At 42.6% G+C, this 16,565-nt stretch overlaps 1 protein-coding gene across 1 annotated transcript in view; it reads left to right on the forward strand.

Annotated features, from left to right (window-relative positions):
• The first annotated feature begins 2,179 nt into the window (after positions 1 to 2,179).
• Positions 2,180 to 16,565, forward strand: part of ADCYAP1R1 (ADCYAP receptor type I) — a 142,190-nt gene continuing 127,804 nt past the window's right edge. The window contains exons 1-2 of the mRNA XM_068405630.1: positions 2,180 to 2,209; positions 3,719 to 4,024. Of these exons, the coding sequence (XP_068261731.1) occupies positions 2,180 to 2,209; positions 3,719 to 4,024 (336 nt within the window). The remainder of the gene's footprint in view (positions 2,210 to 3,718; positions 4,025 to 16,565) is intronic.

The raw sequence follows: 16,565 nt of genomic DNA on the forward strand, positions 1-16,565 counted from the left end.
ACTTTTAACCCAGTCTCAGCATACACTCTTGCAGCCAGCTTGCCAGTGTCTCGCCCCTATGTAGGATGACAGATGGATGGCTGTCCAGGTCATTTAGCAGTAACTCACTCTTTTCTCTCAGGAAGCCTTCTCCTGCCCCTGTCAGTCTCTCATGCTAGCCAAGATAATGGCTATTATGCTTTACACACACTTAAATAATGAAGATCTATTTAATAAACTGCTCATGAGGAAAACAATGAAGCATCGTTTGCCTGAAAATGGTTTAATTGTTTTCTCCTAAAGAAAATTGTCTTCTTCAGAGAACGAAGTTCTTAGATAGACTCTCCTGACTACTTTAATAGGAAACCTGATACAAGTATCAGCTGAGATACTTGGAGAGCAGCGTAGGGGAAAGGGACCTGGGAGTCCTAGTGGACAACAGGATGACCATGAGCCAGCAGTGTGCCCTTGTGGCTGAGAAGGCCAATGGCATCCTGGGGTGTATTAGAAGGGGTGTGGTTAGCAGGTCAAGAGAGGTTCTCCTCCCCCTCTACTCTGCCCTGGTGAGGCCGCATCTGGAATATTGTGTCCAGTTCTGGGCCCCTCAGTTCAAGAAGGACAGGGAACTGCTAGACAGAGTCCAGCGCAGAGCCACGAAGATGATTAAGGGAGTGGAACATCTCCCTTATGAGGAGAGGCTGAGGGAGCTGGGTCTCTTTAGCTTAGAGAAGAGGAGACTGAGGGGTGACCTCATTAATGTTTATAAATATGTCAAGGGCAAGTGTCATGAGGATGCAGCCAGGCTCTTCTCAGTGACATCCCTTGACAGGACAAGGGGCAATGGGTGCAAGCTGGAACACAGGAGGTTCCGCATAAATATGAGGAAAAACTTCTTTACGGTGAGGGTGACCGAACACTGGAACAGGCTGCCCAGAGAGGTTGTGGAGTCTCCTTCTCTGGAGACATTCAAAACCTGCCTGGACGCGTTCCTGTGTGATATGGTCTAGGCAATCCTGCTCCGGCAGGGGGATTGGACTAGATGATCTTTCGAGGTCCTTCCAATCCCTAACATTCTGTGATTCTGTGATTCTGTGAAATCATCTAAAGCAGTCCAACTGTGGCTGGGTATGGGCCACTAGATGATTCTCTTGGCCCATTGCCCTTCTCCTGGGAAAGATAGGAAGCAGATGTTGGAACAGCACATAATAATTGAGCAGCTGGGAGCCTTCTTCTATGCTTAGCAGCCCAAGAAAACATTTCATAGTGGGGCTTCTGGTTTTTGAGGTAGGACTGCCATAAATTCTGGAATTTTTGAGGGGACACAGCTGGGGTTTTGTTTGTTTTGTTGTGGTGGGTTTTTTTGGGGAGGGGGAAGAGGTTCTTTAAGTCTGCAGAGCAAACATAGATGCTATTTCAGGGGAAGAACAAACATTTTTCTGTGAAGGTTTCTTTGTCCTGCATCTTACCCTTTAGGGATACAGAAAAATAAGGCTTGTTGAGATACATCTGACTAACAAATAGGTGTCTACATCTGATTTAGTTAGTCTTGGCTCCCTTTATGAAAATCTAATCAGGTGTTTTATACTATGCAGACATATAAAGTAGGTGCAATGGGTGACTTCCTAATGGTGCCTCTCCCTCATTAATGTCTATATAGAGTGCACAGGCTGATGAGCTCAGCTGTACAATGTAAACATCTACATCTTTTGTTTGTTTTCTTTTTTTCCTCTCTTATTTCGTGAGGTTACTGAAAGCTGTGAGATGTGGCTAGAGAAGATGGCATAACTGGAGGAAAACATGCAAAGGAAAGCTTTGAAAAGTCTAGTTGATTCTTTGGACTGCTCCATGGTGCTGGAATAAAACCAGAGCTGAATGCATTCACAATGTGTCTGTGCATGCTTTTCTCAAGAGAAGGCATCTCTGCAGCCATGGGGCTGTTATTGTGCCAAGACACTGGCAGCAGGGTTGTCTGGTCTGGTGCTTCTGTTGTGGAGCTACATCTCCTCTGGCTCCTGCACCTGGACTGAGAGCTACAGGGACTGTAACATACAAGTAAGTAATTGGGTCAGGGATTTTCACACTGGACAGGTAATGGATTTAGTTGCTTTTATGACCAAATTGCCCTTTTTTTTTTCAATCTGGGAGCAGGGTAAAGGCAAGGAGGCTTTGAAATGAATTGATATGCTAAGGGAAGTGGAAGATGGGAGATGGAGAAAATGAAGGGGAAGTGGTAAAAGGTGAGCAGAAGACAGGGCTTCCACAATGGGAAGAGCAACAGTTTCAGTATTCCAGGTGTTGTGAAATTTCAGGGTAATTAGAAGAACCTCATCAGCAGGCAGTTACTGCACAGGTCTCAGAGAATCTGGGTACGGATGTGGTCATTGAGAATCTCAAGTTCTTGACGTGGATCTGTGGGGCCTGAGAGCAGTACGGTTGGCAGCAGCAAAAGCAGTGTGGTACCAAGTGCCTCCACGGGATGCCCTGGCAGGAGGGTCCTCCAGGCCTGCTATAGATGTTCAGACTCCCTTAGTAATCATTTTCCAGGTCTGGAGAGTTTTCCCTTGAGCACTACTCTCTGCAGAAGGCAGCAGTGATTGGATGCTTTTGTGCACTTCCTTTGCAGGGGACATGTGCCACCCTGCTCTTTTCCAGATGCAAGTCAAAAGAACCAGCTGGACATCCCTTCCCTTCTCACCAACCACCTCAGCCCTCTCTACAGCTCTACTCCCCTGGTTTTCCAGCAACAGGTACCAGTCCTGCACTGCTGTTGCAGGGATCCTGTTGCTGTGTAGCTCTGAGGCAGTGCAGGACAAGTGCAGATGCTGCTGTTCCTGTGCAGTCACTTCCCTTCCTGGGTGTGTGTCTGCTGTGGGAGGGGAGGAGATCCTTTCCACAAGCTCAGAGGGCTCATCCTGGACACAGGCCACCTGCCTGTCTGCAAAATGCTGCTTCTAGGTGAAATTCCTGCTCCACTTCCCCTCAGTTTCCCTTCCTGCCAACTCCAGCTACTTTATCGCTTTTCTTTGCAATCAACTCTTCTGCAGCTCAGGGAGAAATTGCCTTCCTTCCACCTCCCACCTCCCTTCCAACAGCGATGCCATCCTCCCTCCCATCACCGTGTTTTGCTGACCCTGTCGCACTAATTAAAAAAGAGATAAAATCTCTGGGACAGCAGGAGCGGTGCTTAGATGACAAGGAGAAGGAGGATTTGGGGGAGGGAGGAGGAAAGAAAAAGAGGGGGAAAAAAAGTGCTTGATTTAAGAAACTTGATTTGAATAAACCCCTCCTCCCGCTCGTCCTCATTGGTTTTCTTCTCTCCTCCATATTAATGAGACTAGCCAAGGAAAAGCTATTGGTTCCATACCCCTTCTCCTTTCCTCAGGCACTTGGGGGAGGAGGTGTTTGCATTTCTCCGCAGGACCAGCTCGCTTTGCAGAGCATTGTCTGGGTATGAGAATCACACACACACACACAGAGAAATACAGGGGCGAGCACACCACAGCCTTGACTCGCAGGCAGAGCATCTGAGCCAGCCTCAGTACTCTTCTCCTCTCCCACCCCACCCCCTGCTTCCTGAGCACAAAAAACCCCCCCCCCACCCAAAAAAAAAAAAAAAAAACCGCAAAAAAAAAAAGAGGGGAAAAAAAAAGAGAAAAAAAGTTTGCAAATCTCCTGTCTCCCCTCTTGGGTTTTTTTTGTTTTTGTTTTTTTGGTTGGGGTTTTATTTTTTTTGATTTAGCGATGGCAAATTCCTTCACGGCCAGGACCTGGCCCATCCCCTGAGCAAAGGCAGCCTGGACATGACCGGCAGGCGAGGGAGGAGGAATTTGGATTCCCTCCGGAGGCGCCGACCCCTCCTCCGCCCGGTGCGAGCGAGGCGGGGGGAGCCCGGCTCCGGCCGCTCATTCCCCCGCCGGCACCCGGAGCTGGCCGGGCTCTGCCGGGGAGCGGCTCCGCGACCCCCCGCCGCTGCCTCCCGCCCCGCCCCGCCCCGCACGGCGGGGATGCAGCATCTCCAGCACCGGGACGGATCTCTGCTGCAATGGTAAGTCTTTTCCTCCGGCCTCTCCCCCTCCACCTCCCCGGGGGTGGCACCGCTCCGGCTCCCCGGCCGGGCTGGGCACGGAGGGCAGCGGCAGCCCCGCTCGGCCCGACCCCGGGGATGCCAAAGAGCCGCTGGTGCAGCCGGCGAGGCTTTTCTTACAGTGACATTGATTTACCGTCTCTTCCCTCATCTTCCCCAGGTCCTGGGAATACTTATTTTGGGGGGGAACTGCTCGCAGGTTTCCTACCTTCAGCCAGAGCTGTAGGCTCTGAGGGTGCACCCGCGAGATAGGTTTGATTCTTTTCAAACATCAATCTCCCTTTGCGAGCGGTGACAGGTTAACGTGCTCGGTATGGGAATCACGTCTGTTTTTAACGCAATATGGCTGGTAAATAAAACCTGATTGCTAACAGAGCCGGTGCTGCTGTTGGCATTTTCGAGCTCTCAAGGCTCGCTTTGCAGTTCTGCATCTTCACCTGCCGCAGAAACTCTGATTCACCCTTCAAGCAGTGCACCAGGACTTCTCTGTTTTTACTGTGGGGTAGTAAAAATCGCTGTTAATGTGCCTTTGACCTCTGCTTGCATGCCTCTGCACACTTCTCCTTATCAGTATTTGAACAGCTGGTTCTAATAATACCATCTTTATGCAAAGCACATCTTAAGTCAGAGGAATAGCACAGGACAGACTCTTTACCAATGTGCTGTGAATTTAACATGTGAATGGTTCAGGTATGTATTGGAATCTGAAGAGTTTACAGACAGGGAGAGGAAGATAATGCAGCATGCTGTTCAGCACTGGAAAATGCATGAAAAAAAAGAGAGATTTGTTTAGTGACATACCGGTGTTTATGGCTAGATGATCATCCCACTTACATAGAAGCAGGTCTGGAAGAACTCCCTGGAAGTCAGTGCTTTCCTCTGTATCTAATCTTCTGGTAAACAGAAGCTGGGATTTAGCTTGAAGAATATATTGGAGTAGCACTGGAGGTAACTATAATAATAACAAAAAAATATTAACCAAAGTGAATAAGGCAGCGAAGTGACCTGATTCTTTCCTAGGGTATTATGGATTACCATCTGTCTCGTGTATGTTAATTACATAGCAAGTGTTGGACAGCTATGGCAATATGCAACATAACTGAAGTAGCTTTTTGCATGTTTTTTTTTTTTAGTCTGTTGGAGTCAACAAACAACAAATAGATTTTCAGTTGATGTTATTTGGGTACGCAGCCATCTCACTTCAGCCTGTGCAACAGTGGTCAGGTACAGTGGGGAAACGTTTCCATGGCTAGCACATGTTAATCAAAGGGAATTTATGATTACTTAAGGTTACTGTCAATGATAGTACGAAGGCAAACTCCTTAAAGTGGTGTTCGTATAGCTACAGAGAAAGAACGCATTATACAAGCATCCATACTTGGCTACTGCAAAACACACTGGAGCTGTCTTGAAAGAAGTTGTCCCGTAGGATGGGTAAGGCAACGCTGCTCTAATTTGATGAATAATTAAGGAATTCTATTCAGTGCAATAATAGGAGTTGGATTAAAGTTGATGTCTCTGCTTGTGTGTTGGTTACAGTTCTGGGTTATGGTCTTCTACCTTTTTTTTTCCCCTGTTTCTATGTGCTGAGGGCAATAGTTGCTGCTTTGTTGTTTGTTCAGGACAGCTACAATTGATCTGTTATTGTACCGGCAATCTATCTATCTCGGACATCGCGGAGTGGAAGGTTTCTGTTGTTTTGTTTTCTCCAATCGAAGGCATGTGTGCAGTGACTGGAAGGATAACCATTGGCACTGAACAGATTCCAAGGTCATGGGGGGCTTTATGTGTGAAAAATACATATATTTATCTTTAAACAGGGAACTAGCTTTGTGATCGCTCCTTGGCTTTAGCCTTCCGTCATTTGTTGGGGTCCCTGCTAGAAGACAGGAGGGCTCCTTCCACGCTGTAGGTTTAAGATGTCTGCTGTTTGCATGGTGGTGCCACAGCCACATGTAGCTCTCCAGGTCTGCTGCTGTTGGTGTATATGTACAGCTCATAAACGCGAAGGCAGGAGCTTTGTTGTGGGATGCTACCAGGGAGAGAAAAACAGAGATTTCTGAGATTGAGGGCTGCGCTGTTGATCACATTCAGACCTTTGTTCATCACATCTCTCTTAATTTGGCTGACTGAGACGGCATCCTGGAGATATTTTTTCTGGGGTTGAGTTCCATATGTGCCTACGCCTTTGATAAAGTTGAGACCCATGTCCTCAGGCTGATTCATTTCAATGTAGCAGATTTTGTTTTCCTTTCCTTCCTTCTGAGCACACTTAGTACAAACAGTCTAATTCCTAAATTAGCTTGGATTATCTTTTAATGAAATCAGAATATTTGAGTTAAGAAGCGCTGAGAAGAAGTAAACTCAGGACAGGATCATGCTGTAACTCATACCTGGTGGAAAGACTTGCAGAATTATCAGGTCTTACAGTTAGGTCCTGATTTAACAAAGGAGTTATTTATTTGCCACAGTTCTCAGGAGAGGTAAACTGATGTCAGGATATACAATTCAGTGGAGATACTAAATTTTACTTCACCCCACTACTTGGCCCAGGGAGTGCAGCCTCAATCTTTAAGTCAGCGAAGTGTATTTTTGTGTTGGCTGATGATCCTTTGTTTCTGTTCCCTGTTCTCCTTTCACATCCAGCCATCCCGTATCACCTGTGAAGACAGCGCAGGCGGGATTCAGTACACACTGTTGGAGTGAGTTTTCCACACCAGTGCAGATCTCTGCTGAAAGGGATGTAAATGCACCAGTGAGGAACTCCCTCTTTTTTCCTATCCACAAGTTTAAAGTCATCTCTGCTGACAATGTATCGTCAGGGAGAGCTGTAACACCACTCCATTTCAGATTATTCCTGCTACCCAACAGATACAGCATCGCTTGATGAGATACTTTCCCAGTTCCCTCGCTGCTGAACTTGTTCTGTTCTTAAGAAATGCTTTGCATGCAGAAAGGTATTTGGTAGTTTTCCACACTGCTAACAAGTGCTAGAATTCATGTGTCTGTGGTGGCTGCTGAAACACTATTTGGATTGTAATTGAGTGGGCACAAATATATGGGAAGAAAGGCAGAGGTTTTTGCAGAATGCTTCACGGCAGCATGTCCAGTCCTCACCCCATTGCTTTGCTTGTGTTTTATTCTCTGACCGCCTTTTGTTCTCTCAATTTATTGGTCTGTCTTCTTAGGCTTTAACTTTTATCTCCACAAGACAAACTAGGAACTCGTGTAAAACAAGCCAGATTGTTCGAGTCTTGTTTATGTAATTCACTGCAGTTGGTTGATTGTATCCCCACGCAAGCTGATGGGCTGATCTGTAGAGTAGCCAGATTGATAATTTCAGGGTAAAACATCTTAGAAGGGGCTAAATCATTCCATCTTCCAAAGAAAAGGTAGAAGCATTGTCACACAGAGTATTTAAAGCTAACATGGCTGTTGTGCTGAGGAATATTCCCTTGGAAGGGTTCCTGCAGAAATACACAGACGCAGTTGCAGGGACTCCTGTTTGCCGCTCTGGTTGTATGCTACTGTTGAATCCAAATTCTTCTGAGATAATTGTCCCATGAAATGACCTGATTTGCATTTGACATTAGAGTTTATCCGCCCTGGAGACATCCTGACAGTCTCATTCCTGCTCATTCAGGTGTCACATTTTACTCTTGGATGGCTTAAGGTAGGACTATGTTCTGAAACTGCTCTGATCTATTTATTTGACAGATTCTTTAAAAAAAAGTTTTTAAAGGTGTGAAAACCTCTGCTTAATACCACTGCTTAAAAAAAAAAAAAAACAAACAAAAAAACCCAACAAAAAAACCCCAAACAAATTAACTCAATAATTCCAGTTTTTCTTAGTGTAACTCATAATTCACTCTAACACTGACAGAAAAGGCAATAAATATTTATATGCTCTAATTATTCTTCTTCTCAATAATAGTTATGGCAATAGCAATAATAATTTCTTTTTACAACGTTGGGAATATTGAAATCTAAGAGCTCCTCAATGAACATACAACATTAAACTTCAGCCACATGTTTGCAGGTTTGTCCGTCCAACGTTGAGGCATTTCACAAAAAGCCTCAATCACGGTGGCTTTTGCACTCCATTAGAGATGATTGGGTCACGATTGCTGAGAAGCTGCAAATGGAAGGATAATTATAGTCCGTTATCTATTATTTGTTGGGCCTGCTAAATGGAGCTGAGGGTTAGAGCAGGAAAAGCCCTTTTAATCTGCATGGTGGGTTAATAGCCGAGATTTTTTATTTTTATTCTTTAGTTCCTCAGAATGAGGCAAATTTTGCTACTTACTTTTCCTGCAAAGGACAGTATATTGTCCTGTGTGATTGGGTGGGGCTTCTTAAGGAAAAATGTCTTACTGAAGGTAAATGTGACAGAACCAAGTTCTTTTGCAGGGAGTAGATGTATCATTAGGCCCATCTCTGAGGAGTGGAGGAGGTGTAAGTTGCCTCCTTCTCAAGGTGAAAACTTGGCCCCAAAGGATCCCCTGGCAAAACAATCATTCATGTGGCGGAAGGCTTTCTCACTCAGGAGAAGTGTTTGGCAGCCTGGGTGGTGTTCATCCACTCTCACTTAAGCATCTGAAAACTAGATGGTCACATCCAAGCTAATCAGCCCAATTCACTACATTATAAGTGGGGACAGTGGTTCATCTCATCCTGAAGTGGGTCAGATGAATCACCCTATGGAGGTTCTTGCAGCTGCTGGCTCAGAGATACCCATGCAAAACCAGTGAGATGAATCCTTCCGTGGTATCTCAGAGATATCCCCTTGAAGTGTAGATCCTCTCTTGCTCCCATCTTTGCTCAGGGGGAAGACTGGTAATTTTTTGCTAGCTCAAAGCAATAGCAAATCATGATAGATGTTAAGTTTTCTGAAAACCCCAAGCCTGCTGTGGTGGACCCCACATCTTCCTCACCCACATGTTCCCTTTATCCAACCAATGGCAGACTCAGCTTCTCACTTGCAGCAAGAATTCACGCCATGGTGCTGCCTGTCCTAGGGAACACCCTGTCTGTGTTTGTTTTATTTTTTTCCTCCTAGTTTGGTTTTCTTTTTTTTTTTTTTTAATTAGTCACTGATTATTTTAGATCTCAGAGGCTTCCTCAGTGTATCAACACTTTCTGTCTTCATAGCATGTCCAATTACTTAGAGGGATTTGCCAGCTGAAGCTTGTATGTAATTTTGTGAACAGGTGGGGACACATCAACACAGGGACACATCTAGGATGGCTACATGATTTTCTGCAGGCAGATGCAAGCTTGCTCTGCCTGTTCTCTGAGCCAGCCAGAAGCTGTGCAATGTTCCAAGTCTCATCTAATATACCCTACTTGTGACTAGCAACACTGTAAGTTGCAAGAATATGGAGATGAATGCTGACCAGACCTCATTAGCTTAGGGTTGGCACCTTGTGACATACATTTTGACCAGCTTGGAGCACTTGACCTGCTTAGAATTAGGTGATGTAAAAGCCAGCTTTTCACCATAAATCAATAGCTCAGTGCTTTCTTGTTGTAATGCATCCACCCTCTGCCCTAAGCTAACAAAATCCCATAGTCCATTGATAAATGGATTTAACACCTTCCTCCTTAACTATGACCTTTAGAAATATTTACTGAAATCCAAACAATGAAAAAAAAATACCATGAACCTCTCAGAACACACTGATATGTAGACTGGAATTAAAGTTGCAGTAGTAAGATATACACTTCTCCACAGCGGAAAGAAATTGTATTTATTTGGAAAGGGAGTTTAAAATAGTTAAGACATCCTTAACTATTAATTCCTTTCCTGGAATGGTAGGGCTTTATTAAATCATACCATTTCTGTTTCTGCTCTTACTGCCACTTTTTTGAAGTAAGTTTATAAAAGTTTTTTTTTTATTTCTAGCAGACATATAAAATGGCAAATTCGTGGTCATAAGTAAAAAGCATTTCCTTTTAAAAAGCAATTCTTGTAATAATGATATTTATATATGTATCTAAATTCTTAAATTGATGCAACTAGTACCAAAAGTCAAATATGAGTTTGGGTTTAGTACATTTCTAAGATGTTGGACACACAACAGAACTTTCTTTCTTAGAGTTGGCCTAGAAACAAATTATATAAAGAAGCCAGATCAAGTGCATTATAAAAAGGCCCAACTTAAAGTTAGTAAATTCACTCATTTCCTGTGTTTTAGAGAGCTGGATCTTTGGATTCCTTCCAGGAGTTCTGTTCTCTAACTTAGGATGCAGAGGAGCTGAGAGAGCATCTGAAATACCGCAGATGCTTAAGCTCTTCATGACTAAGGCAGTGAATGTGTCACAGCTGTCACTGGAGCCTTGGATTCTGCAATCCACACTCATTCATTCGAGTTGCATGAAGTTTGACAGCTTGGATGGTGTTTTTTGTGTCACTGAATGGGTTAGTTAGCCGAGATTATTATGCACAGTGGGCGAACAGCTGGCACAATCTCCATTAGAGAATAGTATTTGGTGACTGCAGAGGACAGAGCAGCATGAAAAACCATTATGAGCCATATTGAAGTTGCTTCTCTGCAGCATTCAAGTCTCTGGACACTGCTCTATATTCTCTAACTTTTTGTTCTCTGACTTGCTCTGTATACTACAGCTGGATGTAGTAACAATGGTCATGGAAAAGAGCCTCCAGAGGCTACCAAATTCTGAATGTTATTCGGAAGAGGAGACGAAATGAATGTCACAGCCTTTTTGGTTCCCCCAGCAAGTGTATCCCTGACAGATTTTCACCTCTGCTATTAAGCTCCTTCCTTTTCCCCTGTATGGAAGACTTACAGGTCTCTTTTGCTAAGATAGTTTCTACCATGCTGACCAGAAATGGGATTCAGCTCACAGATTAAGACACCTAAAGACAGGTGTGTATTTTGAAGTGTCTACCTATATCTAAGTACATAAGCTCCTGTTATAGTCAAAAGAGAATCAGGACACGGTTCAGTCACCTAAACATAGGTGTTAAGTGCCATCTGAGATCCCCTGGGGTATCTATCATCCACTAGGGATCTGTAGGTATGATGTTTATCCACATCACATCTTTTACCCACTGTATGAGGGCAGGTAAGTTACCCTGGGGTATTGGTGACATCAAATACCAGTGTTTAGGCTACTGATTCTGGCCCCAGGCCAATGTCCAGGCAATGTAAATAAATATAGGTATCTACTATAGAGTGAGCTCTGTAATTCTTTAGCTTGAAAAGTCTTCAATAAATGCCCCTGAGATGGTTTAATCTGCAGTCTGAATCCTGTCCTGGAGTTCTGATCCCTGCTGATGGTTTAGGATGAGACTGATCAAATCTTGGCCTCAGTGCTCTTACCATGCATAGACAGAGTTCAGTTGATTTTCATGTACCCTTTGGTGTTGCTGTCTTGGGATATCTCAGTTAAGATACTGGGCCACAAAAGAATTACTACATTGCAGGTGTATCCACTTAGCTCCAAATCATCCCTGGAATTATTTTCCCTGAGACAACCTTGAGACTACATTCGCCTTTGTCCAGATTCAACTACCACAAGCAGCCCCTGGTCATCCTGTGATTGAATAATCCAGAACGTATTTTTCACCCTGTATGACTTATAGCTGAAGTATTCCCAGCTTATGGTTCACCCTTTAGTATGTTGCCTTGTCCAGCTCACTAGTCCATGCTGGCTCTGTCCTTTTACCTTAGCCATTCTCCCTTCATCCGTGCATCATCACTCTCCTAAGCAGAGGAAAATGTCAATCCACAGCAGATGTGCTGGAGTCATACCTATGATTTTGCTTTACTTTCCTTATGACAGCCTGACTGAATATTCTCACTTTATCCTGACACTTCTGGGTGTCCAAGACACAGCTCTTGCTGTCCAGTTTTCTCTCCCCTGTTGCTTCTAGGTTCTTTGCATGTTCGTGATTCACCAGCTTCAGTCTGGAGTTTTGCCTTGTGTCTTCTTTTCCCAGCTTGAGATATAGGTTCCCTGAAGTTTTTGCATCTTTAATGCAAAAAGACCTTTCTGTCCAAATTCCCTAGTGCTGTTGACTTTATTACCTGATTGTCTCAATTTCTCCGAACTCTCCTGTTTGGAATGAAGAATGTCAGCTACACACCTGCTTTGGTGAAGGTTTGTATTGCTTTTCTTTGTTTTCTTTTTTTCTGGCATGTTCTCTGTCTCCAGCAAACATGGAGCTGGGTCCAAGGTGATTAAAGCAAAACATGACCTACTTAAAGCAAAACTTTTCAAAGTACCAGGCTTTAATATTATTCTGATAGGCCCAGCTTCTTCAAGCTCTTTTGGGGAGCTTTGTGTGCATCAGTTTGGAAAATCTCTGATGTAACTCTCCCTGAAAGAAAAAGGGTTTTTTAACTTTTCAAGATCCATTTTATCTGTAGCTTCCTGATCTGACAAATAAGCCTCACATCTTCCTAGCAGGAACAGTAAAGGATTCTCCAAACTAAGAGCCTCCCTTTTGACTCTCTTGTCTTGATTTTTATTTATTTTCTTCTGATACCTCATTAAATTGACCTCTTGCTTTCCTTCCTACTGTCCCTACTGAATTAGAACAAGGGCATAATTTAGCTACTCTACTGTTTCCAAAGAGCTTCTGAAACAAACCTCAATAAGTAGGTTATACAGGTTGCCCAGAGAAGCTGTGGCTGCCCCCTCCCTGGCCATGTTCAAGGCCAGGTTGGATGGGGCTTGGAGCAACCTGGTCTAGTGGAAGGTGTCCCTGCCTGTGGCAGGGGGGTTGGAACTAGATGATCTTTAAGGTCCCTTCTGGCCCAAACCATTCTGTGATTCTATGATTTTGCAGCAGTTCCATGTACACCACTACTGCATTGCGCAGTACAATGGATGTGACCCTTTGTCAAATCTATTCACAGGCACAAAACGTTTAGTGTGTGCAATGTCATTAAAAATACGGTTATGAAAGCAATAACTTAATAGCTCAAGCACACAACTTAGATCAGATAATTTGTAACACATGGCTATTTTCTTAAAAATTGAAAAGGAAGCTCACCTGAACATTAACATGCCATTCATTCTTGGCTGACTGGAGAAACTCTCACCTGTTGTTCTGCTTAATGAACTGACAGACTATTCCATACTGTGTGTCATATACTGAAATGTTGAAATTTCAAAATCCTTTCATTTAAATCAGAGGTTGTTGGAATTTTCAGGCAATCATGTATAATTTTACATCATTTCCCTTTTGCTTCTCTTCTAAGTACTTGCTCTGAACATGTAACATTTTTGTGTTTGTGGATTTCTGTGTGGGACTAAATGGCTATTTATTATATGCTGTCTTTATAGGCAGTGGAGGTCAGACTTCAATTCTTTTGATCCCAAAGTAGGTTTCTAAAATAATTCATGTGAGTTGGACATCCTTTTTACCTCCATTAGCTGTGTGGGCATCCTGGGCAGTGAGTGCCAGGTAAGCCAGACAAGATGATCTAAAAAAGTTAAATGAGATCTACCCGTTTCATCTGAACTAAAAAACTGAAAAGAATATGTAGGCGTGTCTGACTGTGTGTCCAAGCTTATCCATATCACTCTCTTTAGCAGCATGTTCAAACTTGCATTTTTTAAATCAGCTTTGAGAGCTTTAACCCAAAATGTTACAGCTTGTGATTCATGGGCTGGTTCCAACCTGTAAAATTTTTCTACACTTTCTGCTGTGTCCTTTCAATTTCCAAAATGCATCACCCTAGTGTGCTACTACTTCTGTGTGACTCTGAAAAATGACCAGCTTTAGTGCCTCGGTATTTACTTTTAGCCTGCAACAGGTAAAAGCTCAGATCAGAAATCATAACCTGTGCTACTGAAAACAAAGTGCATTTGTATCAGGAATGACAAAGACAAGGAGGCAGACTTGGAGATGGCTGAACCGATCTTGAACTGCCCTCAACCTCTAGAACTACCCTCAACATATAATAATCTCCATCTTTCCTCAAAATACATCTCAAGACTTAGTTTCCTTGGCTGGTGGAGCAACTTAGATCAGAATGTTGTTCCATCATCCTCCTGCCTTGACTTTCAGCACTTCTAAACATTATATTAACTTTTGTCACAATTTTTTCTCCTCTAAGATCAAGAAGGCTAAGAAAAAGAACTGATATAAGGTAATATGAAGAAAGAAAAAAATCTAATGTGCTCTAAATTGAACTGGTAGTAGTGACATCGTTTGAAGCTGACCTTAGCCTTCAACAAAGAGCTAGTCCCTAAAAAGATATAAACTCCTCCATACTCAGCAAAATGAACCATACTGATTTGCCAGCCCATTTAATAAATAAATGAGCAAAAGAGTAAACAAATGCACATTCCTCCAAGTACTTTCCGCTCCCCTATGCGCCATGCTTGTTCAGTATGCTTTTCGTTATGTGCTCTCTTTGTTCAATTGGGATTCAGACTCTGACCAATGCCATGACTTCAGCCAACACTAAGATGAGATCCATGGCTGGCAGTTCTATGTATTCATGCCTGTCTTTACAAAATGTTCTATATGATTCCACACCTTATTCTTTATCTCCTATATTAGTAGACTGCTGTCTTTAGTGAACCGTAAGTAACAATACAAAGCAGGCGAAGTACAGTGTGACTTATGCTTTGCTCCACCTGTTGTTCTGAATTTTCCCCTCTGAGTTTCCTGAAAGCAGTTTTGGAAGAGCTCCTACACAATGTTTTTCAATGAGCTAAGGGAAGGAACCGCTGTTATTAATGTCAGCGATGTTGAAATGTTTGTCAAATAGGTTCTTCCTGGTTGTTGCAACTTGGCCTTACTATAATACCATTGAATCAAGAGATGACACTGATTTCTTAATATGTCTCTCAGCAAATATTCTTCCAATGTTCTTTGAATTCTATTTAAATAAATAATTTAAGTGATTCAGTCTTTATATTAAAACTTGTTTGTTCATTTGGTGATTTCTTCAACATGTAGCTCCAACAGCAATGAAGCTCCATTGCATGTGAGACACCTGGAGAGCTTACAGTTTAAATAGATTTCTACAATATATCTATATCTGAGATACATCTAAAGGAGCATAAGAATATAGAGTTCAATTAATTTTTTCCTGAAATAGTAATTTAAAATAAATCAGAAGACTTGTGTCCCCAAAACGGCCTTTTTTGCCACTGTCCATTAAGAGAGTCTAGGATGACTTGGTTATCTATAAATATCAACAAAGTATAGGTCTGAAGTTACTGGAGGGAAATCCATTCTGATTTGCATAAAGATATATAGAAAATTTGAAGAAAAACTAACACTTCAGTACAATTTCTCTGAGGTTTCATATACTTTTGCTGTCACAACACACTTCTAACTCTCCTCATGGATTTACAAAACAAAGGCCTTCCATGTCAAGGATGGGACACCAGGGTTAATAGATTTAAAATAAAAAAAAACCCAAAATATTTCCTTTATAGATTTATAGAATTTAAAAGTGAATACTTAGTCCTCTTCTCCCAAAGGATTTCTTAAAAGTATCACTATCCTAAATTGGTAGTTAATAAGGAATGATCTGCAGAAAACTCACAACCTCAGAGCCCTTATCCACTCAGAGGAGCATAGTCTCATCATCAAACATTTAACAATTGCTTAGGTTTTGCAATGGGCCTTTTTATTTTTATGATATGTAATGACAGAAATTTCTGTTGTCTTTTCAAGATAAAATAAATCTTCCTTGAAGTGGAAGAAACTGCTTTCAGTAAGATATGTTCAACAATGGTACATTTGCTTGACTCAGCACTGGCATGAATACCAATTAAACTGGAAATTGTTAGGAAAACAGATTATCACTTACACTTCCGTAATGGGAGAAAACCAGGACGAATCTGCAGTAACCTGGGAGAATCTGATTTCCAAATTAGTTGCTCTCTATGCAACATTTAATAAATAAGATATTTAACAAATAAAGGCCAACTCCGCAATTACAAACAATGCTCAGGGAAAATCATGGTCCAGAGACTGTTCTCATAAGCAGTTTGGATGAGGCCATTTTAATTTGCCGTAAAGCAGTTCAGCAGAGTGGGTGAAAGTGATGTTTCTTGACCTCAAGGGCAAGGAAGGGTCTCAGACCTGATGTATTTAGCAATCTAGGTGTGACATTAAAGCCCATTTCTTTTCCTTGCCCCTGCTATGAAACTACTGTTGGTAATCGTTGGCTACTCAGTTTGCTTCCTTATGCTCCTTATTCACAAACAAGTAGCTGACAAAACACCTCTGGTACAAAGGTGGGTGAAGAATTTAACATAAAAGCAAAGATTCCTGGATGGCTGGACAGATAGATTTTTACCTTGGTAGAGGATTTCTTTATGGTTATTGAATTGTTGTCATTGACAGATGGATTCACTGTGGTCCAGCTGTTTACTTGGACAGAACAGATTTGCTCTTAGACCTTTTAAGCATTTTTGGTCTAGAGGCCACACAAAGGAGAGTTACAGAGAGCCAGATTACACTTCTACACAAGGGGAAGGGAAAGAGAAGACTAGAGACTGC

Source organism: Nyctibius grandis, chromosome 7 (assembly GCF_013368605.1).
Source record: "Nyctibius grandis isolate bNycGra1 chromosome 7, bNycGra1.pri, whole genome shotgun sequence".
In the NCBI taxonomy this organism is placed as follows: domain Eukaryota; kingdom Metazoa; phylum Chordata; class Aves; order Nyctibiiformes; family Nyctibiidae; genus Nyctibius; species Nyctibius grandis.